Source organism: Zosterops lateralis (genome assembly GCF_965231275.1).
Source record: "Zosterops lateralis genome assembly, chromosome: 4".
Classification (NCBI taxonomy): Eukaryota; Metazoa; Chordata; class Aves; order Passeriformes; family Zosteropidae; genus Zosterops; species Zosterops lateralis.
Window position 1 is genome coordinate 67,556,146 of NC_139765.1, and position 24,004 is coordinate 67,580,149.

The 24,004-nt window shown below is 45.7% G+C and overlaps 1 protein-coding gene and 1 long non-coding RNA gene across 3 annotated transcripts in view; one reads left to right on the top strand and one right to left on the bottom strand.

The window, feature by feature from the left end:
* Window positions 1–9,983: 9,983 nt before the first annotated feature.
* The window catches only part of CCDC3 (coiled-coil domain containing 3), a gene marked incomplete at its 5' end in the record, with an annotated part of 35,312 nt that continues 21,291 nt past the window's right edge, over window positions 9,984–24,004 (top strand). Inside the window, 2 exons of the mRNA XM_083860632.1 lie at window positions 9,984–10,402; window positions 11,360–11,534. Coding sequence (XP_083716758.1) covers window positions 9,984–10,402; window positions 11,360–11,534 — 594 coding nt within the window. The remainder of the gene's footprint in view (window positions 10,403–11,359; window positions 11,535–24,004) is intronic.
* On the bottom strand, window positions 18,084–23,530 carry LOC310908941. Of its 2 annotated transcripts, XR_014589982.1 has the most exons (4): window positions 22,613–23,530; window positions 21,703–21,752; window positions 20,191–20,335; window positions 18,084–19,707 (listed from the first exon to the last, which is right to left on the bottom strand). It is a non-coding gene; the product is annotated as an uncharacterized lncRNA (long non-coding RNA). The 2 variants fall into 2 exon arrangements; XR_014589983.1 differs by having other exon boundaries at window positions 18,084–20,335.

Consider the following 24,004-nt stretch of genomic DNA (forward strand, 5'->3'; position numbering starts at 1 on the left):
CCCTCCTAGTGAGCACTTATGTTTTATCTTCACTGCTCAGTGTGCAAATGTCCTGAAATCCCATCCTTGAATCTGTAAGGGCTTGAGAAGCAGGACTTGGGAGGCAGAATTATTAACACATGTATGGACTTTCCTGTGATGCCTGTCATGTTATTTGAGTGCCACAAACAAGTTAATGGATGTGAATTCACAATCCCTTTATAAAGTAAGAAGCTGGTACCCATGTGGCCTACCAGGCTTGGCATTTTTGTCTCCAAATCTTATCCTTCCAGTCAATCTCCTTCTCCATCCTCATGTTTAAGCCAGATATAAAAGTCTTGCCTCTACTCATAGGAAAAAAGTCTCCTAGACAAGAAAAAAAAGACTTCCCTGGTGAAGAGAGCATTGAAATCTTTTCTACAGAAATCTCACCCAAGATAAGCATGTAAATGTGATATTTCAGCCCAAATAATGAATGCAATCCAAGGAGGAGGCAGGCTGCTCTGCTGACAGGCCATATAATCCAGCAAATCATTTGCTTTGGCTGCTGCTGCTGGACCTTGTAGCCTTCACTGGCTCCAACAGCACCTGTTTTGTACATGTGTCACCAGCCCTTGAAATGGTGGCCAGAGGACAGCTGTCCTGGCCTAATGTGAATTAGCCAGCCTTGCTCTGGCTGCTGCATGTGTGCAAATGCAACAATCCCTGCACAGCATCAATCTGGCCATCAGTCTCTGCCACTGGGTCATCAGCAGTTGTGTGGGTGAGTTTCAGCAGAGGCAGGTTCTGGAGTTGTTTCCTCCTCCTCTGCAATTCTGATGGAGTGTGTGAGCATCTCATTGCCAGGGAATTTGAGAGCAGGAGTAAATCACCAATAAGAACCCATCAGCAGTGTTGCCTCATCACAAGCATTCAAGTGAATCCTTCATGAATGTTGGTGGCATTGATGACCCAGCTCCAGAGAAAGGAAATTCCCTTGAGTCAAGAGGACAGTTGTGCTCAGCATCAAGCCAGTTGATTGGCATGAGAAGAGGAGGATTCTCTATGAGGGAGCTGGATCAGAGCCCAATTCACTGCCTTGGCCACGTGCTTGGGTTAACTCTCCAGGTTAAGTGCAGCCTTTTTATCCTATGCAAAGGGTAATTTCTAAAATCCAAAGAAACCTCCTGCACAATGCTGGGGAGATGTTCTCTCATGTCAGCTGCTCTGTGGATAGAGCTCTATTCTACAGCATAGCCGAGAAGAACAAGACCTACTTAAGGCAGAAAAATACAAAACCCATATGCTAATAGAGCAGGGCCTTGACCCATTTTGTGATTTTTTTCTAGGTGGTTTGATGCCCTCTCAGCAGCAGTTAAAGAGAGAAACCTTTTCCCTGGTGCTTGGGGGTAGCTGGTTCATGGGGAGTGGGCACATCTCATGTGAGTGTTGTTGGAAGTTGGTGGGAAGGTTATGACCCTGCACTGTCAGGGACACAGCTTATAAGGCCACCCCAGACAAGAAAATTCACCTCTCTCCTCTTGGTACTTCATTTAAAATGACCCAGAAATTGAAGTAGGTGTGAGGATGCCCATGAGAAGAAAGGTGGTTTGGGGATGATGGTGGGGCTGTGATGGGGCAGGAGCACAGAGAGCAGCTGAGAGAGGGCATGAGGCAGGGCATGGCACTCAGGATAAGCCCAGGACAAAAGGCAGTGCAAGCTGGCCAGTGTGAAAGGGAAAGTGTTACAGAAGGTCTGACATCCTATGGGGATGTACATGTTTCTCTGATGGGACACCTTTAGTTGGTGGCCATGTAAAAAAAATGCTTAGGGTTTTCGTTGTTCTTTTTTTTCTTCCTTTCTTTCTTGTCCTTATTTGTTTAGTTTTACCATATAGTGTTCAATTAGTTAACTTAATTCCTTCACTTGCTCCTTCTTTGCTTAAAATTTTCCTTGACAGGCTAGTTCCCTTACTAACCTTTTCTGCCTGTCCTGGATCTCTTTCTCCCACTTCCTCTGCCTTTTCCCCACTTTCTCTTGGGGTCTGCATCCCTCATTATTTCCTCATCTGGAATGTCTGCCTCATCCCTCATTATTTCCCACCCCTTCATCTGTGGGGCTTCCTGGAGTGCAGGGGCACTTCTAACCCTGTGGAAGTCTACAGTAATCTGTCATTTAGTAGTCTGTGCTGCCTTGCCCCTCTTTGCCACAAGTCTCCCCCTCCAGATGTTCATGCACATCAGTACACAAGGCACATACAGCCCCAGAGCCAGGAGATTGAAGTCAGACCCAGTTCAAGGAAATGCCAGCTTCTATGGGATTCCCCACTCCAAATCCAGAGCTCCTTGGATGTTGAATGAGACATGGGATGGGAAGCAGTTGTTTTCCTTACCTCATCCCAGGAAAAATATTCAGGTACTCCATTAATTAGTGTGGTTTGAGAGAACTGTGCTGAAAATTAAGCATCTGTTGGTTTATAATGAAAAATATTTTAAATAAAAATATTTTAAATTATATAGAGGTGTTTGGTAATAGAACTGTCATATACCATGAGACAACTTTACTGGAAAGAACATGTATAATGAGAAACAAATCACACTGACCTTTGCTATAGGGCCTGAAAGCAGGTTTCTTTGGGGTTGCGTGGACTCATTTGCCCTCCAGCAGTGGAAGAATTAAGATGTTATGTTTAACATAAACAAGAGAGGTTTAATCCCAAATCCTTGTGGGAGAGCACTTTGTGTTCTCTTAAAAGTTCAGTAATTCCATAAGCAAGATGGACAGTTGGGTTATTTTAGACTCAATGAAAGCAGGGGAGGGATAGAAGGGACGTCAAAGGGAATTAACTCATCAGAGTAAGAACCCAGTTGTGAAAACTGAGCAGAGAGTGAGTTCAATTGCATTAACTATACATGGTGCCAAGGTCTCTCATTATAGGATGCCCTGTTCCCCTTTTTGTTCTATCCAGCCAAATTGCAAGAAGAAATGTTCATCTATGTGGGATTGTCCCAAGCCAGGGCTGGGCAGCCTCCTGAACACATGTGCCCATTGCTGTTCAGACAGTAACAGCAGGAGAGTAACAATCCTCATTTCCATTTGGGCTCTACACAGACCCTCTGAGGGCAGGTGCTGGTTTCTGAGCCATGAGGAAGAAAAGCTTCACAGGGGCACTTGTTGTCTCTGATGACGTCTCTGCTGGATCTACCTGCACATCATCTCTGCACTGGCAAAGACAGAGTGGGCTTTGCTTGGGAGCATCTTGGCCCCTTTGAAAGGCAAGCTCTTCTACAGCTCTGGTGTGTCCTGCTTCTCTTCTGCTGGGGGCACAGAGAGAAGTCAGCCCCAGCAATCTGTTACCACTTAGCACGCTAAATTCACTTTAGAAGAAGACTATGTCAAACACGTTACCTCTGGCTGTGATACAAAAATGGAAGAAAATTCAACTCTCAGAAAACATAGGAGGGACAAGATATAAATCCAGAAGACTTGAGCAAAGACAAAACATTTCACATCTCTATCTATTTCCAGACAAGAAGCCAAAGTCCTACCATATGACTGTTACATTAGGACTCAGATATGTAAGCATCACTTTCTTCATCACTCTCCTGTGATCCTGCAGCTGAAGAGAACCAATGTGAGTGACTGGGTGCTGGAGGGATTATTGCCCTGGCCCAAAACCAGGCCAGAATTGCCTTCACTTGATAAGTGAAGCTTGGATTGAAGGGCAAGTTGTACTTTGCCAATACAGTTTTTCTTCAGGAGTGACAAATGAAAATTGTTCCATACTTGTGTAATGCTGTCTAGCAGGATAATTGTGGTTCTTGGATAAAAGAACAGAAAACCAAATAGATGTGGTGGTGCTGCTCTCTCTCTGGCTCTCTGGAGACCAGGTTTTATGATCCTGAGTTCATCTCTGGTGTCTGCTGAAGAAAACAATGTTAAAAATCTGGGGCAATCAAGCTACAATAATGTCCAGTCATCCTGCCACCAAGCAAAGGAAAGTGTATTCAATTTATTCAAGGGAGCACTTGATTATTGGATTATAAATGCCAAAGCTGGATGAGAATTTCTAATAAGAGGGTGTTTTTTTCACATAGAATACAACAGCATGACATGAACCTATGGGTGGAATCTGAAGCCAGGCAGATCTTGAAGGAGAAAAAGTGTAAGATTTTAGCATTGGAACAGCTGACCAAGGGATCACCTATCTTCTCTACCACCTGAAATTTTAAAGTGAGAAATGTGTGTCTTCCACTTTCTTCTCCTAAATTCAGTAATGACCATGACACAGGAGTCCCTGGGTAACATCATCAGTGTGGACAGATTAGACTTTCCTAACAGTCTCTCTGCCTTTAAAACCTCAGATGCTTAAAAAGTGCATTTACCTGAGCCAGGGTTCACCCCAGGGACAGGGGAATTACATGTCTTTATTCCTTTCCCCTAGCTGTGGGATTGCTCTGTTTGGATATCTTTCCCATCGCCAGTTGTGTCAGTGGTATGTGTTATGTGGATGTGTGTCTACTGGGAGCTACATTCAGACAGCATATTTCACTCTGATTTATGAACAGACTTTTGAGTGCAGCAACTTCTGGCCTCTGCTGACTTGGGCTGGAATCAGCTTGCATGTTGTTGCTATTCTTGTCCTTGGACCTGCAGTCACGGCTCACAAACCAGAGGCTGCAGAAACGTGGAGCTGAGGAAGTCCTTGCCTCAGAGCTCTTCTGTAAACAGAGGGTGGAGGAGGTAGGTAGCCAAGGGAACCCGGGGAAAAGATGGGAGGTAAACATGCTCAGTCATGATGAGCTGGAAAAGGACTGGGTGTGGTAATAAGTTGGATAGGCAGTGGTGGGCCAAGGCTGGGTCTGCTCAGGAAAAGATTCTGCAGCACTCCAGGCATGAGACAAAAAAGCATCTTTATTTTGTGAATAGCAGGAAAAGGAGAACATCTGGGAGAGGCTACAGGGAAAGTGTTGACACAACTTTGAGAATAGAGAGGGAAGTCTAAAATGAGGTTGTCATCCAGGTTGTAAGTCCAAGTGATGGATGAGAGAAAAACAGTTCCCTTTCAGACATGATGAGTCTGAGATGAGGACCAGATGTCCCAAGATGTCAGGGAGCCAGGCTAAGATGGAAGTTTCAGTAGCAGAAGAGCTAACAGGACAGAGGTCCAGATCCAAAGGAAACTGCATTTGGATTGGTGAGCTTTGTCAGAGATCAAGGCAGAGGGAAAGGCGCACAGGACTCAGTGACCACAGTGAGGGCAGAATGGAGAAGGGAGATCGGTTTCAAAGTGAGAGTAGGTTTATATTAGATATTAGAAAGAAACTCTTTACTGAGAGGTGAGGAGACACTGGAACATGTTGCCCAGATAAACTGTGGATGCCCCATCCCTGGGAGGGTTCAGCATCAGGCTGAACAGGACTTTGAGCAACCTGGATTAGTGTGAGGTGTCCCTGCCCATGACAGGGGAGTTGGACCTAGGGAATTTTTAAAGTCCCTTCCAACTCAACCCAACCCATTCTATAATTCTTTGAAGATGGACAGGGGAAAAGGTAAAGGCCAAAGGAGACAAGAAAGATACAGTGAAGGTATAGCCAAAGATCTCTCTCTATCCCAACTACCTAATCCTTCTCCTCACTTTTCCATTTGAATTCTAATTGATATTACAGTAAGTCTTTTTACTGCTGTTCATAAAACAAATCTTTCCAAACTCTTTGAGGCAACAGTGTATTCCCAGCTGATCCCTGAAGACAGGTCTACTTTCTTCATGATTATGATTACTCTTCAAAAGAAAAAAAAAAAACAAACATTAAGAACTATGGCCAGGGAATATGATTTTTTTTTTAATAGGAATCAGCCAGCCCAATATTGGTACAAAAATAGTTAAATACAATGGACCAAATGTCAAGCTATGAGAAGAATGACTCAAATTAGAGAAGTATAGATAGAAGAAGCTAACAAAAACATCTCTTCCTGTGAGGACACTAGCACAGCCAAATACTCATCTTTGTAGGTCACCCAGTTTAAAGAGCAGTGGGAAAAAAATCTGGGTTTGATATTTTGTACCCTGGACTACAAAGGAATCACTGCAGATAGATAAATAAAAGACAGCTGGGTTGAGGTTTCAGATCACCTACACCCATCAGAAAGGGAACCAGACCAAGCACTGTGCTCTCCTGTTTGATACCTGGACTAATGCTCAACTCAGTCAATACTTTAGAGGCAAAGAGAGACAGAGCAGAGCAATGTTTTATTAAAGGGTTTCAATCACCCGCATTGCCACAGAAACAGCAAAGAAAATTACATAGCCCAGGGGGAGAAACCTTTGATTTAAATATCTGTAAAAATGTGTGGAAAAAAAAAAGGAAGAGCTCCTGCCTGGGAAAATCATGAGCCTGTCTCAAAGTCTACGAGACTATCTAAGCAGAGGAAGTGAATGAATAACTGTGGCACATGCATGGGTGGCTGAAAGTGCAGCCTGAGCAGTAATTGGCTCTATTGGTGCTCCTCTGATTAGCTGGTTTTGGCTACAGCACTTGTCAGACCCACGCTGAGTTTGCAGTACAAAAGTATTCACACTGCACTGAAGAATGTCTCAGATCAGCCAGTGGATCCCTGCAGAGAAACAGCAAACACAGATCTGAAGGATGCAGTCTCCAGGGAGGGCTTTAAATCCTTACTTCATGTCACTAATTCCTCGTTATCTAGAGCTGGAAGAGAAAAGACTCCTGGAACAGATTCAGATGCTCCTGTTACTTTTCACTACCTCAGAAAAGAAGGAAGAGAAGAAAATTGATGATGCTTCTGTGGAGAGAAATTTAAGAACAAAATCACATTAGTCACTGAATGTAAGTGGTTTGAGCTCTTTACCAAAATACCCATCTGAGAGCTGCTAATGAAAAAGGGATCAGCTTGTTGGTATGGGAAGGAAAGGTTCCACACTGATAAATCTTCAGAGAGACTCCTGACAGGGAGTGGTGTCAGCTGGGGACATGTCACAGAGGGGCACAGGAGAAGATGAGTCACCTCATGTCCTTACAGTGACACAGCACCACCACAGTTTGTGGGCACAGCACCAGCAAACATGAATGGAAGAGACCAAGAAAATCAGGTACTTCCAAGTGAGACGTATTTTTATATGCAGACTTGCACACCTACTGTGTCTGCTCCAGAGTTATGGTTAAGATCCCCTTTCAGCTCATTCAGCTCTGAAGTCAGCTCCATGGATGCCTGCTACATCCTCAAAATGCTGACCCGGCCACTCTGCAGAATGACAGAGAAATTCCACAGAGCATTAATTATTTGCATCCACACTCTGGTAATCACCACCAAAAAAGCAATTTAGAGAGCATCAGTCAGCATCAGAGTATGCCAGCAAATGCTGTTGTGTTTTCTGAGCTGGCTCACTGATTCAAACACCCTGGTCAGATATAAGAAGTTTAGGCTATTAATAGTAGCATTAAGGAAAGACTTCCATACTCTGCTTGTGAGCTGCCTGTCCTTTCTCACCCTGTCCTTCCTCCCAGCTAAATTATGTTATGTGGTGGCTAAATGAAATGTGAGGAACAGCAGAACAGTTCACAGCTTAGATCACATATTCCCAAAGTGGCCTGAGGACAGTTGACCATTATTTACTTGCAATACACAGTGAGCAGAGATGAAGGTTAAATGTGAGGTTTTCTACCCAGAAAATATCAATCTTGTATGTATACACAGAGGAAATAGCAACTGCACTTCACACAAGCTGAGAATTTGGTTCCCAGGACAGAACCAACCAGCCGATGGTTACAAACATCTCTTCAGCTTCTTGGGGCTCTGCCTCCTGAGTATTGGCACTGGAGTAATAAAACACATGTTGCTGCCCAGACTGAACACAAGATCCGAGAGGGTGAAGCTGCCAGGCTCTGACAGCAGTTGTACCACTTGGAAAAGCATGGACAGACATGGAGAGACCACCTTGGATGGGTTGGACTTCTCTCCCACCACTTCTCTCTTTATTCTTTGCCAGTATCTCAAGATACCATTTCTCAATAGAAACCTGAGGTTCATACATATCAAAGCCTCCATTTACACTGGATAGCACAAAATGCCTCCAAAACTGCCTCAGCTTTATCTGAAGTCATCATCAGCCTTAATTCTTTGTTTTAGTCTTTATTTTTTATTCCTTTATCTAAAACCTACTGAAAGAGGCTCTGAAACCTTCTCTACCGTGGTTTTGTCCCTTGAGGTTCCAAATCAAAAAGCAGTTTTTCCTAATGATTAACATTAAATAAGTACTGAGCTGGTTGGTCTTTTGGATTTCTTGAGGGTATTTTCTTAAAAAAAAATCAAAATTGTCTTTTAAACTTTTTTCCTGAAAGTTGGAAGCAATTCGTTGATCTTCAAGAATCAGCGAAAAAATTGAGAAAAACTCTATCTGTCATTCTGAAGGGTTTTTTAGGGAGAAAAAAATATCAAAATCTGTTTCTCTTTTAGCAAGAATCAACTTTGATGCTCATGCATAAAGCTCTGATGAAATATATTGTAGCATCTTGCCACCATGAAATATGAATACTACTTTATTGAACTCTTCAGCACACAGATGAGACTGATGAAACTATTCCAGAGGAAGACACTTGTCACTGAAGATGTTTTGTCTCACTATTATGAAGTTGACTCAGCATGATCCAATCGATGATTCATTATTTTGCACATTATTTCAAACCCCAGTCCTGCACAAGGACCCTCCTATACCAGGTGTAGCACAAACATGGAACAAAGAGGCACCTTCTGCTTCCAAGAGCTCCAAGTCCTTGTAGAGGACTGGAGAGGCAGATGGACACAGATAGAGGGTAAGATTAAATGAACCAGTCAGGACATGCTGCCAGATTTTGAGCAACCTTTACAGCCAGGGAGAGATTTAACTGTGACTGTGTCTCCATGATATTCATACAAAAAAAAAAAAAAAAAAAAAAAAAAAAAAAGCTCCAAAAGATTTTAAGCATCCCATGCCCATTCCTGACTATTATTCCAAGCAAGATCAGATGTGGGAAAAGGAGAACACTGAAATAGAAAGAGGCTGTTGGAGGCTGTGAGTGGTGCAAGGCCCCCAGGGATCCTTGGGAGAAGCTCCGCAGCAGTTTTTATGTGGGGAGAGGGTCAGTCTTTAAGCTCTCTGCCAAAAACTTGGAGAAGCCCTAAGCTGCATCAGACTGCTCTAGGATGAAGCAGTAGGAAGTCAAAATATATTGAGACCAAGGCTTTTTATTTTACCTTGCTCACCAGATGTATTTTGGAAAATGATTGCAGGCTGCTAGGAAGAGCTGGTCTCCTACACTTGCAAGTTTTTCTCCAGACTCATTTGAAGTGGGAGAAGTGGATGACTAGAGTTACAAGTTTCTACACAAACACATCTTAAGTTTCCCAGGATTTTGTTTCCTAAGAAAGCTGTGCACAGCCCCCTGCTCCACTGGGACCTTTCCATTTCCAAAACCCAACGAGCCACACGTTCACCTTCCAAAGCCCTGGGTGCCACCAAGGGCTCACCCCGGGTCCAGGGAGTGTGTGGCAGCAGCTGCCCTCACCCCGGAGCGTGCCTGCCTTTCCCATCTCTGCTCTTCTACATCTTCTCTCTTTGCAGTCTCCGTTCTGTCCACCTCTTCCCTTTGCATTCCTCCTCTTTGCAACTCTGCCTTTGCATCCCTCCCCTTTGTATCCCTCCCTTTTCACCTCCCCCTTTGCACCTCTCTCACTTACATCCCTCCCCTTTGCCTCTCTGCCCCCTTCTCATCTCTGCCTTTTCCCATCCCTCCCCTTCTCATCTCTGCTCCTCGCATCTCTGCCCCGGTACACCCCCTGCCCCTCGACCCTCTTCATCTTCTCCCCTTCTCACCGCCGCCTGCTCGGCTCTCAGCCCTCTGGGCATCTGCCCCTGGCGCCCTGCACTCCTCCCTCTCTGCCCTTTGCACCATCACCCTTCTCTCCTCGCTGCCTCCCTGCGCTCTCTCCCATCCCCGGTCCGCCGCATCCCCCGGAGCCGCCCGCGATGCTGCCGGTGCCTCTCCCGGTGCCGGTGCCGGTGCTGGTTCTGGGGCTGGTGCTGGTGCTGGGGGCCCGGGCGGGGGCCGGGGGCGGCTGCCAGCTCCCCGCGGAGTGGCGGCCGCTCAGCGAGGGCTGCCGGGCCGAGCTGGCCGCGATCATCGTGTACGCGCGGGTGCTGGCGCTGCACCCCGACCCCTACGGCGCCTACAACTACCTGCCCTGGCAGAGAGACCCCCCCGGCGGGGCCCAGCAGGGAGCGGGGGATCTCTTCTACTCGGCCGAGATCGAGCTGCTGTGCGACCAGGCGTGGGGCAGCATGCTGGAGGTGCCCGCCGGCTCCCGCCTCAACCTCACCGGCCTCGGGTACTTCTCCTGCCACTCGCACACCGTCATGCAGGGCTACTCTTATTTCTTCTTCCTGCGGTGAGTCCCGGGCTCGGGGGGTGCGGGGAGGGGTTGGGATGTCCCGTCCCGGCTCCGGGGCATCTCCGCGCCCGCCCCTGCCCGGGGGGTTCGCTCCGTCCCGCTCCGGGCAGCGCCTTCTCCTCTGCGCTTCCACACGGGGAGAGAAAAACCCCAAACACCAAACTCCCGTAGTATTCCAGCCAGCACATGCACAGGGAGCTGCTGTTGAGCAGCTCGTGGGTGCTGCTGCTTTTGTTTCTTACGGCGGGACGGTCAGAGGGCTGGAGAGAGGCCAGAGCCTGTTTGCCGGAGTTTGGCACGGGAGTTTAAAACCCATCCCCAAATACTCACCCGACTCTCCATCGACTCTTCCCACCGACTCTCCCGAGTCCCAGCCAAACCCTGACTTTGGGCTCATCGAAAGAATAAGAAAATAAACCACAATGTGGGAACAGAGCCATCACCATGACCTTTCAATTCAAGAGCATTTGTGAAATACTGCTCAGTGGCTTGTTTTGAAATACTTGATATATTCTTACACTGAGTGCTTAGCAAAACTAATTTTGATGCCGTCTAGGGCTTAGTCTGGAGCAACATCTTTAAACACATTTTATTGACACAAATTATTTATAAACTGCTTGAAGGAGTACTTAAACTCTGGGCTCAAGGGCAAAGTGATGCAAATTCAGTAGAAACTTTGGCCCAAAATACAGATTTGCCTCCTTCATGGGGTTTCACGGATGTCTGCAGGGTGGAGAGAGCCTGTTTGGTCCTTACTGCTGCTGCCTCATCCAGTCCTTGCGGTGGAAATTGTTATTTTGGTGATTTACGTGACAGGAGAGCTGAGAGCCCCTTGCCGGCTAAAAGTCTGTGTGACTTTTTGTTGAGCCAGGCTGAAGTGTGACAGGTGACTTCTGCAGGAGGGAGAGCGCTGCTCATTCTCACAGCGGGCTGTCCTTGCAATCTGTGTTCCAGAATGGATGAGAACTACATCCTCCTGCCACATGGAGTCAACTTCCAGGAGGCGATTTTCCCTGATACCCAGGAGAACAGAAGGATGTTTGCCAGCCTTTTCCAGTTCTCAAACTGCTCACAGGCACAGCACATGCTGAGCTTCTCCAGTGACTGGGAGATTCAAGAGGACAACCGGGTAAGGAATTTGTTTGCTTTCCAGTGCTCATTTTCAAAGTGGGCACAGGCATCCCCATGTCCGTTGTGAACACATGTGTATGAATGCAGAGCAGCAGGTCCCTGATTTTCCTGTTCCTTGGGTAGTATCACTAGCAAAATAACACACTGGTGAGGAAATATTAAACTGTTTTCAAAGCTGACCTCTGTGTTAACCTCTTTAGCTTCTTGTGGACCTGAGCAAAGCTTGGTATCAACTTGTTCATGAGCAATAGGTTGAAAATAATATTACTTGTGATCCTGTCCTCCCTGACCCAGATCATTCCTGGGTTTGCTATCTCTAGACATCAGTTTTTAATTTCAGCTGAAATGTTCAGGAGCAGATCTTTGCTTTTGAACTTCTGTGTTCATGTCATGTAGCAAGAGCAGTACCTGGACCATGTCAGACTGTAAGGGATTATTCTTGCCTGACTCCACATAACAGCATAAACATCTACTGAACTAATCGCCCTGAGCTGCCTGTGTAGCAGCTGGGGAAAAATAGACTCTTGAGGGCATGTTTCATGTGAGCAATGAGAGCAGGGCTCCTCTGAGTGATGTCAGCACTCACTTCTGAACAAGACAGATGAAATGTCTCTTTTTCCTTTCAAAGAAGGCCACAGAAAGCAGTTCACCCTCTAGGCAATCCTCCCTTAAAAATGTATGGAAAGTCCAAAGATGCCCACTGTTGGCTTCTGAGTCCCTTTATGGGATTGCAGTGTGTGCAATAAATGCAAGATTTTAATAAATGCTTATTTGGCAGAGAGGAGCAACCTGTTGTCAAGTGTGTGCATGTTTTGGATGTGCATATACTTTTGAAAAAGTGGAACTTGGAGAGCTGGTTTAGTGCCAAACCTTGCTTTGTGAGGCTGGTGGTTTCCCCTGGTAGCTGAGAACATTTTAAGCACCTCTCTAGGTCAGGATGGATGGGACAGGTGTCATGACTTGTGTCTTCTGTGGATTCACCCAAGGCATGATGTTTATGTATGACAGCAGATGTATGAGTGGCTTGTTTGGGAGATGGGTGCAGGGAATTCAGTAGCTGGCTGAGCCTTTTCCTTTCATTACCTGGCCAAATGCCACCAAAGTTTGAGCTGGTTTGTGGCCATGTGGCCAGTGACACAGCTCCTCTCCTTGGGATGCCCCATGAGCAAGTGTTTTCTTGCTGCTGATATTTTGGGGAGGTAGTGTGGAATATATTCACACATATACATATCAAATATATTCATATATATATATGTTCAAATATATATGTGGAGACAGCAGCAGAAATTTATGTTTATGAGGAAGTTAGTTATCCTACAATTAAATTGCAGAGCTGTAACCCTGTCTGGGCAAGAAGGGGGAGGTGGAGAGCCCTGGTCCCAGCCCTGCCTCCTCCCTCCCACCCCCCCTGCTCCCCAGTGCCACAGGCAACATACTTGGCAAAATAAAGGTGCTGCTGCTGCCAAATCCACAGATTTTTGTCCAGGGAAGCAAAGTGGCATTGGGGGACCACCAGATCCAACTGCCAGTGTCTGCTCATGATGCCTCTGCACTGTTTATTTTGTCATGCTGAGATAAATGTAGGGGATCTTGATGGGCTGGTGCTCATTTATGCCAGCAGTGAATCTCACCAGTCAGCTTTAATGGAAATCACCAGGCAGAAACCCCCAGAGTAAGTTGGGGCAGCCCTCAGCATATATATCAAAAGTGCATTTCAGCTGTTGCACTCTTTGACCCTCACAGCTGTGAGCAGACTGGGGGGGATTAGAGCTGCTGGTCCCACAGACAGGGGCCGGGGGCTTTACGTGCTTCAACCCCCACCCATCCAGTGAACAAATTCAGCATAACTGATGGACACTTTGTCTCGCCTTCATAATGAAAAGTAAAAGCTTCCTCTGCACCAGTTAAAAATAGCTGGGGCTGACTGTGCTCCCATTCAGCTCCTGCATCTGTGTTTGCCCAGCCGAGCGCCGGCTCCCGGCGCCTGCGTGCCCCAGCCTGGGAAAGGGATGACATTTCTGCCTGCTGCAATATCAGGAATTTGTTCCTCAGCTCTTCTCAGGTACAGCTCTCTTTAGTTTCCCTCCTCTCTCTGCCTTATCACGTGTAGTGGTGGCTTTCCCAATTGTCATCATGTGTGCTCACATCCCATCACAGTGTGAGCAATTTCCATTTCCAAATGTGCTCGGCCCAGCTGCCCCATGCTGGCTCCTAAGCTGAAATGTGTGGTGTGTGCCAGCTTCATGGCACAGACAGTGAACATAGAGCATTATTCTTGAAGTTTTTCAAAAAGAACCTCTTTGGGAACCTGAGTACACCCAAAGGGGAGGTTCTGTTTTGATGTCAAGTTGGGAAGAGCTTGGACAGAGAGGGAAGGGTTGTCTGATGAGGCTCATACTGTAGTGAGAAGTCAGGGGTCTCACTAGCTGCTGTGTACTGACATAAATTCCTTAAAATACATCATGGATGTTTTGTGCAGTCAGAGAGGAGAGGTGAAAATGTTGAGACATTCAGAGCAGAAAGGATGAAAGGAGTTCATAGGTAGGATCCTGCTTCCAGGTGTTGGAACAGCTGCATGCAGGGACAACTTAAAAAAGAAGCAGGCCAGAGGAGGTTTGGAATAAAGGAATATTGAATTTTTCTGTTTACAGCCAAATCCCATACTCTGAAAGTGTTTTGGAATCCTGCTCCTGATATATTCCTGAGGTGGACATTTTAAGGGAGATTTTGGTGCTCGAAGCATGTGCAGTTGCAATGGATATTTTGTGTTTGCAGCTCTGGGATGCTCAGCCAGAATGCGAGAAAATCCCATGATGGATGAGTGTCTTTGCCTCATGTAATACTACTCCAAGCAAGAGATCCCTTCTGCAGGGTGTGCTTGAGCTGGCCATGGAGCAGGTGACCCAAAAGTGACCACTGACATGTTTTCCTCCTGCTTGGCCTATTCTCTCTGCAGAGCTCCTTGCATGCAGGCAGCCTTGTCTGGGCTCCCCAAGGGGTGAAACGAGGAATACACTGACAGCTTCTTTTCCTCCTTCCAGCAAATGTGTCTGATGATGCAAAAGAGAGCAAAGAGATGTGCAGGAACTTTTTGATGCACTGGGATGTGCCACCTGCCTTTTCCATCATGGTAAAATGTTTTCAATTTTTAGAAAGCCCCATGGTGTGTGATGAAAAGAGGTCAGACCCAAGGCACATCTCACTGAGTATAATACTTTCCTCATCCTGGGCCTGCTGCTTTTGCTGTAAGCTAATTCCAGCTGCATTTTTAAGCCCCTTGCAGTCTGGGCTAAGAGCCAAATACTGCTTTCCATAGTTTTCCAATAACCCCACAGTCTCGTAAATTCACTTAGGCGCTTGTTCTGGCCATTTCAGAGTGCAGTGATAGCTCCTGCCATTGTTTCTTTAGGCACTTGCATTTTGGCCTCCACGTTTGCAGAGGCAAACACCAATGTGGCTTCATCTTGACTTTTTGTCTCAGCCCCTTAGTGATGTTTGCAGATCTCTTGCTTGACTCCAGCTTGTTGTTGCAGTGGTTCCTACATGGTTGTTTCTAAAACCAAGGGATGATGCAGCACGTTGGGATTGAAATCTAGCCCCCCTGCAGAGTTTCACCATTTTAGTGCAAATCTAGGAACTGTAATTTCTCCTCCTGGCCTTCTGCAGAGTTCTGTGATCTCGTAAAGAGGACCTTGTTCCTTTGTCTGCACACAAGGGATTACATGAGAAGTGACTTGAGGTCTGGCATCAATAAGGACAGTAGAAATCTCTAGCAGCACTTGTAGTTATTATTCAAAGGGGCTTGAACTGGTTTTGTCAATACATTGGTAAGAAATGTGTTCTTTTGGCCTCCCCCTTTATGTGTGCAGGAGAGTTGAAAAATGACTCCAGGTGCATCACAACAAGGGACTGATGTCAAGGTGTCAGCCCAATTGTGAGCAACAGTGAGAGCACTAAGATAAAGTCCATGGAAATTAAGGAGTCAGATAACTTCAATTAAGCTCAGACATTGCAGGGGGAGACTATACCTTTTATTAAGCCTCTCTCCCTGGATTGACTCAAGCTTCAGAGCCACAACCATGCTGTTACCTCAATTGATTTAGATGAATGGACTTGCCTTCTGAGAGATCTCCAGATCTTTATCTGAGTAATAACAGAGCTTTTATGAGAGTAGTCAGTGTCCCAAATAAAATGCAAGGTAATTAGTGGGTTAGCTGGGCAGTCTACAAATATCTATTTAGCATCTTTGAGTTTGGATCTTCTTCTCTGGTGACACCATGGCTGCTGTAACAGACTAATGACCTGACTGGGACACCTGGAAGACTTTGGAGCAGCTGAAAAGGGAACTAGAAAGGAAAAGCAGTGTAATTGCACAAATGGCCTTGCCATTACTGAGCAAAGCAAAAATTAAATTAATTTACATTCTTCCTCTGTGGAAGTAGAGGAAATAGTTTCAGAATTATCTGTATTTTAGCAACTCCTATGTGCACGGACTGGGAGCCACTGGGCTGGGTGAATCCCTGAGCCCATCTGTGGGCAGCAGCACATCTGCTGGTCCCAGCCTGTCTCTCCCCTGATGCTCTTAACCAGTTGAATGGTAAAGGGCCTCAGTCAGTGACACTTCACAGCACACAAGGGCACAAACCACAGAGAAATATTCACTTGTACTAAAGCTCTTTGCCCACCAGAGAAGGGCTTGTTCACATTGCTGTGGGGACTTGTTTTGATCCATCTCCGGGGCGACATGCCCTCAGAGAGGGGGAAGTAGGAAGGAAATGGGGAATTCCCCATAATTTTTCAGACCACTCTGATTTTGGAAGTGATTAAATAGTATCCTGTCCAGAGAGAGCCTGAGATGCATTGGATGCATGCGCCAGAGATTTTTCCTGTGCTGGCTGAGATGGACATTGCTGATGCCAAAAATGACTCTGCTCTGGGAGTCTTGCAAATCCTGACCACTAGGAAAGATAAGCTGATAACTGCATTGCCCATGTTATCCACAAAATTAAAATGAAAAAGTAATTTTTTTATCTCTTTAAAGTTAAGAGCTTCTGCTCTTGCAGGGCTCCCTCTCTGCTCCGAGTGCTGGGAGATGAAGTTCAAGACTGGAAAATGCTGGTCATGGAGTCCAGAGCCAGCAGTTTTAGGAGAAGCAGCAATCTGAAAAAAAGCAGGTAGTATCCTGGCTTGGTGGAGACAGTTCTCTTTAATTCCCACGTTCTGAGTTTTTGTGTTTGCTTGTGGCATGAGCTGCATTAGACATTCTCCCTTCTCTGGTCTTAAGGCACTAGGGAAGCACAAAATAATCTCAGTTATTTGCTACGTGGCAAGGGCAAAAAGACCTCAAAATAGAAGTAAAGTGAGGTCCAATACCTAGAGGCTTGAAAATCTTCTTTTACATGTGGTTTCTTGCCCTGCCATTGGTTAGAGGAGTTGTTTCTCCGTGAACCTAATAGCATGATTGAAAGTGCCATCACTTCTGATTTGTTTTCATAGTGATTTACAGCTCTTTTGTTTTCCTCCCAGAAACCCACCCAGGGTGCATCCCCTCCCTTCGATCTGTGTTTAATTTGAGTACATGTAAGCAATATCAGATGTAATGGAGAACTGCTGACAAGTGTCTGGGGCAAGGGAAGACCAGGAGACAATTGATACATTTGGGAAACATCCCTAGGAGTCATTTGGCACAGAAATGGCACTGATTCTTTTCTGAATATTCACACCCAGGCTGTGGTAGGGGACTCTTAGAGTTCTGATTGGCATATCCCTATCAGTTTTCTATCTTTCCACATGCACACAGGCTGATAAAATGCAGAGTAAAAGATGAAAAAGGAATACACAATAGCCTTATCCACAGGATGTTTCCATTGCATATGGTCTTTATCATATTTATAACACCCAGAAGGTGTTCTCAGCAGTGCTTCCCAGGAGAAAAATGGGGCAATATCTCTGGTTTTCAGTTGTTTCTTAGAAGCACATTATTTCTGTTGAGGGTACATTGGCTGGTTTTCATGCACAATGCAGGAGACATGACCTGATATAACATGGGAGCCTTGGATTTGGTATCATTTGTGGACAGTCAGAATCTGGGATTGAAAATGGAGCTTTTCCCCACCCATCTGAACTCCTGTCCCCCACAGCAGCCATGCTGGTGAGGAGGTGCAGAGGTGAGACCCCCACTTAGCACCCTCCTGGTACCAACAGGGGAGCCCCAAAGAGTGCCACAGCTCCTGGTGAACATGTCTGGACCAACTTGCTGCCTATCAGGCAATGCAGATTACTCCAGAGCATGGCTCTCTCTGGCTGTGTCCCAGGCACATCCAAGTACATAATATCCTTAAAAATATCCAGTTTCCAGCTCTCTGAGCAAGGAAATGCCAAGACAACCAGGGGTATGTATGTATGTGTGTGTATGTACTACTGCCTCCTCAAAGGGTGAAGCAGCAATCCTTCCAGGAACTGGCAGGGAAGGGAGACCCACATGGCCCCAGGCTGCTTTTAATTATCCAGAGTCACATTTTAATGAAGTTCTGCCAAATGCTCTAAATCATTCCATATTTCGTGGCACAAGGCTGTCTGCTGCTGTACTTGGTGGTGAACAAGCATCTGACCCCAGCCCCAGGACACCTTTTGGGTTCTCCATCTGGCTGATGGCCATAGAGGCAGTTGATAGTTGTAGACTGAGCTCTGCATGTTAAGAGACACAAAGGTGGGGCTGGAGGGACCCTGTTGCTCCTCCTCTGTTTCAGATCCAAGGCTGTCTGCAGGGATGTCATACCCTTGGGCTTTCCAGCCCAGACATGGTTTAAAGTCTTGCAGTGCTGGATTTGTGCTGCTGGGCACAAATCCTGCTGCAGTGCTTTCTTAGCTGGATGAAGAGCTTTTTGGGAGCCCCTTACCTTTGGAAGCCTCTTAGCCAAGGGCCAAGGCACTGTGTAGGTAGGAGAGATGGGACTTTCATTGATCTAGTTGTGTTCCCTCTATGCTAACACAGAAGTGGCTGAGGGGGGTGATACTTTCCTGGGGGAGTGTGAGGCAATGGGAAAGTTGAAGCCCACCCTGAGTGTCAACATGTGAATGTGGGCTGGGAATTGCAGCACTGTAGTGAGTGTTGGACCTCTCAAGCATCCCTTCTGGAGATGACACTCATGGGAAAAGTGGCAGCTAGGAGACATAAGGAGGGTGACTTCAATCTACTGTGTGTAAGTAATACCTCTGCTTTCCTGCCCACCTGTTCACAGCCTCCCCAGAGTGGGAAAGTGAGAAGGGACATCCCACCACATGGAGACTGTGAAAGATGAAGGGAGAGGTTCAGGGAGGGGTTGGTGGGGATCTGGGCTGTGAAATTGAGTGGTGCAGGGGAGTGGATGCTTGAAAGAGCTTGTGTCCACAGCCAAATCCCCTTCCTTGACAGAGAGTTGTGTACTCAAGGTGCTCCCCAGATATCTGGGACATGTTCTCCAAGGAGAAGAGTTGAGGCTGGTGTTCTTAAGGTGGATGTATCATCTTAACTAACCCAAGGCAAAACAGAATGTGCAGTCCAAAGATCATGGGGTTTTTTGGATCCAGTCATGCTTACAAGTTATACTTGTCCCATGATATTTCAGTCTCAGGGGGTGGAGGACTGACTTTGCCTGGACTGAAAGATGCTCAAATCTGAGTCCTGGCATCCTGCTCCCAGTAACACACTGCAGCTATTCCAGTGCTTTTGGCTGGGTTAGGAGCAGGAGGGGGAAGCAAACATCACAGCTGGCTGCACATAGCTCTTCACCTGTCTGGATTTTCCTGGACCTTGTTTCGAGCCAACGCTTGGGGAATACATTCAGAATGAGTCTCAGGCAAAGTTTCTGGAACAAGACCTGCCAAAATTAATGAGGGAGGTGCACATATTATGTGTTGTTAAATCCAGTTATGGGAGCCACGACACTTTTCTGTAAATCTGTGAGCCTGTAGATGAGTTGGGTGAGTTTTGTGTGCAAATTGATACTTTGTGTTGGTCAGCAGGTGGAAAGGATGATTCATGTAGATCAGCAGTCTGGACCAGGTTCTCTCCTTGATGAACATGATGCTCCTGACAGGTGCTGGGGGCAGACCAGTCCTTTGGTTTGGTTGCTGGCTCCAGTTGACCTTGAACTCAGAAAAAGTACTTTCTTTCAATTTCTCTCTCTCTCCTGACACATTTGTGAGATAAATACAGAAAAAGATGGAGCAAAACATTTGTTGAAATCAACGGCCACCAAAATCCAGCTGACAGCTGGCAGACAGGACACCTGTGATGCTGCCTATAACCAGATCAGCCACTGTGGCTTGATGAGAGATGAGATCTTTTAATTTGGGACATATTTTCTCCCAGCCCATGCATTTTGATATTTATTTTCAGAAATGACGAGCCAAGTTGGCTCTGAGGCAGCAGGAGTTCGAGTCCCTAATGGAAGCTGCAGATGGAGCCTTTTAAAGCTGGTCCTGCCTCTGCCAGCCAAGTACCTTCCCAAATTCCCCTGGAGAAGTGTCCTTGCCCTGTTGTGCTCTGCCAGGAGCAGCCATGTGGTGCCAGGCCTGGCTTGGCCACTAGCCCTGGCAGCACTCAGCCCCTTGCAGCAGCTAATATGAAGTGACAAACCAAAGTGCCTGGTTTCAAGGGACTGGGGACATACGATTTTGGTGGACCAATTGCAGCTGGTTGCTGCTCAAATCGTTGCAGGTGCCTCTGGCAGCTGATGCAGTGACTCCCTCCTTTTGCTGCCCCAGTCTGTCAACTTTTTTTTGGAACAAGGCTGCTGCAACTGTTAGTCAAGTAATCTGTAAAAGCAATGACAACAGGGAAAAATACACTGAGGGAAAAGCAAGTTTCCATGACACTGTAAAATGCAAAAGGAAAATAATATGACTAAAAAGACAGGTCTGAATTTCTGCCCAACAAACTTAAGAGCAAGGAAGGAAAAAATATTTCCTGAGATCTCAAAGCACTTAATGGACTTTTTCTGCAGTATTTTTGCATTTCCTAGATCAGTAAGGAACCAGTAACAATTGCAAGGGGGAATGTTGGTGCAATGTTTTATATTGAGACAAGATGTGGGACCAAAATTGAAACTGGTATTTACATACTGTTATCCTCAAATTGACCCATCTTCTTCACTATGCAGGGGCAGCTGGAGAACTATGTCCACTATGCAGAGGTAAAATCAGGGCAGGTGTGCTGGGCTCTGTGTCCCTGTCCAGTGGAGACAATTCTTTTTGATCCTGGATTCATGCCCTCTGGGATTAGAAACAACTGTCTGAATTTTGGGTTTTTTTGCCTGTAAACTTATTTGTCAAAATCCTATGCCCTTCCCCTCCCATGACTTTCAGCCTTATTGCACAGGTAGTGCTGTACTTTGAGTAGGGAGTTTTCTTCAGGTGGGTGGGTGACACATGAGGAGCTGGGGTTTGGTTGTTTATACAAACAGAGCACATTGGTGGTATGAAGTCTGGCTTCCCTCTTCAGGTGGATGATGTCTCGTATCCTCTTCATTTCCTCAAAATGCAATGGATTTATTGTTTTCATTTGTCTTTGCCATACACCCATTTCAGAGCACAATTGTTTGTTTGGCTTTCTTTTTATATTTCCAGAGCCTTTAAACAGGATACAAACACAAATATATTCATCTGGATGTTGTTCATTGGATTTTTTTTTGTGGAAAGATATTCAATTGCTTAACTGGATGGTGGCTGGAGAGAGAAAGGAGGGAAAGTCAGAGTGGAGGAATGGCTTGTACTGACAACGGCTCAGGATAAGAATAGAAATTCAGATACTTTTAAGTCCTAATTCCCCTTACATGGGGAAAGAAATCCAGTTTGTGGAGACATGTGGAGGCTGACTTTTGCTTCAAAGAGAGCCTTTGAAGCAAAAAGACAGCAGCCACATTCACACAAAATGCTCCATTTTGTTGCAGAGTGAGGAAGCTCTTTTCCACCTTTAAAGCAACATCCTTGGGTGTGGAAGATAAGCAATAATGAGGAAGGGGCTTAGTCACAGTAACCACAGGGCACCTCTGCCACATGCCTGCTCATACTTAAAAGAGTTCTGAGATCTGGGCTGGCTGGGAGAGAGTTTATTCATGGTCTATAAAAGTTGTCTAAAGTGAGAATCTCTGTGTGCACAGCTTATCTGGGGGGAAGAAACTGACTTTGTCTGTAAGTACCTTTGCTGGAGAGTAGAGACAAAGTAGAGACCTCTCTGTGAGTAGAGACAAAGAAAAAATAACAATGTAAATGAAAGAAAATTAAATTAACTCATGGAAATAGGAAATTAAGAAATAACCCACCAAAATGTGTGGCTCACTGATGTGGTTAAATCTCCATTATTTACAAAGATTGGGTCAAGCTGGGAGATTGAGGTGAGTCAGAGGAAGACATTCCTCTTTGGCTGCCTCTGGAGGAAGAGCCATAGCATGGCTCATGGCACAGCTCTGGGAGGGGCTTTCAGAGACCCCTGTCCTGTTACTCTTCAAACTGGATGTTTGTGCTGCTCTCTCTGTAGAGGGTTTATGTCCCTCACTCTGTGGCTGAGGAGCTCCAGGAGGTACCAGGTAGCATCCAAAGTCCGTCAGTTGGATTCAAAAAGACAACTTGGAGGTGAATTTTTCTAAAATTCACTTTCAAGTTCTCTGTGCCATGCTGGACACGAGTTCTGGTGTTGTGAAAAGCCTCTGAGGACTGGAAACAAACACTTTCAAGATGCAGGGTTGGAAACAAAAACTCTACAGGAGGGCTGTTACTACCATCAATGATTTGGGTTTTGTCCTTTTACATATTTTAGGGTCAGGCACGTTGTGCTTGAGTTGAGTGAACACTTCATGATCTGTCCCTCGAATTCCTAATTGAGCCTGTGTTTTCTTAAGTCTTGGTTTCAAAGGGTAGAGGAACAAATGCGATTCTTGATTCTTTTCCCAAAGGTGTAGAATCATCGATTAAATGTGTCCTGGAAATAATACTTTGTGCTCAAGTCTTGTCTGCTGTAATAAAAATGGCTTGAAACCACATCCAGTGACAAAATCCTCCTCTATTTAACCCATGTCTGAAAACAGCTGTACTTACTGATGGGAAATGTCCTGGTGCTTCCAAATCAGTGGCACTCTGGAGCTGCTGGAATGCATCCCATCCTTACAGGCAGTCACTGCTCAAGAAACACATCACAGCTGTCGAGCAGGCACCTTCCATCAGAGCACCAGGCCAGAGGAGGGCTAAAAACAAAATCCCAGACTGGAGGCATCCCTGAGGCATTTGCCTGCCTGTTCTGTGTCCAGACTTGAGGATCGACCTCTGGTTCCTGCTCATTGTCAGAAACGTCTGAAACAGGAGAAGCCTCCTGTGGTCTCTGCTAACGAAGTGCTGTTTATCACGCTCTGCTAATTGCATTTGCTATGGTATTTACAGCATTTCCTATGTTTTGAAATGGAGAAATCTCAGGCTAGCCCAGGGCTCATTGTGTACTTTAATCTGCTTCTAAGCCCACACGTATCTTTAAATATTAACTCACACATTGGCCGTGTCCTGGGGCGGCCTCGACCCCACAGCTATGGAGCTGGGAACGTGGCTATTGAAGGGTTAATGTTTGCTCTCAGTATTTATCAGACACAGTATCCTTCCTCTTTTCCAGGTCCTAGGAATTCTTTTTTCTTTTTCTTTTTCTTTTTCTTTTTCTTTTTCTTTTTCTTTTTCTTTTTCTTTTTCTTTTTCTTTTCCTTTTTTTTCTTTCTCTTTCTCTTTTCCTTTTTCCTTCCCTTGCAGTTTCATCTGCCGTCAGTATTCCTGATTTCTCTAAAGCAACACAGGGATTTGGAAATCCTTGCCCAGCACAATATGGGAGTGGAAAGATTTCCTGATGTTGCACCCAGTGCTGAGTGTAGCCCTGCAAATAACTGCTTTCTGATGTTGCTGGTCTTTGGGGCAAAGAACATATATTAATTACAGGAACAGAGATCATTTGAACTCATGTTGTGGTCTGGCCTTGGCCTCTTATGAGCTTATTTGTTCTAAATAAATTTGTTCGGTCTAAAAGGGACTGATGTGATCCTGGGCCATTTATGCCACAACACCTTGACCACAGCTATGGCTCTGTCTCATTGCCTTCTTTTCCTGGATAGATCAGTGCCAGCTTAGATTCAGTGGATGAGGAGAAGTCCAGAGCTTGAATCCAGCACTGCAGCATGCCTGGAGTCCTCCTTCTGTATCTGTTGCTCTGTGGAGCAGGTGGCTTGAATTTGGCTGAGCTTATGATGCATTTTGGAGTCTTTATCTTCTAGCTTATAAAGCTTTTTGGATACAATTTGCTGAATGCATGAAGGATGTAGAGTTTTATTGTATGGATTTAAATCCAATCTTCTAAATTGCTTTAAAGCAATTCCTTGTGTTTTGAAATTTTGAAACCTGTCTCCCCTTTTTTTAAGGCCTGTGGTCAATCACAGACTGATTTAGAAAATTGTGCAA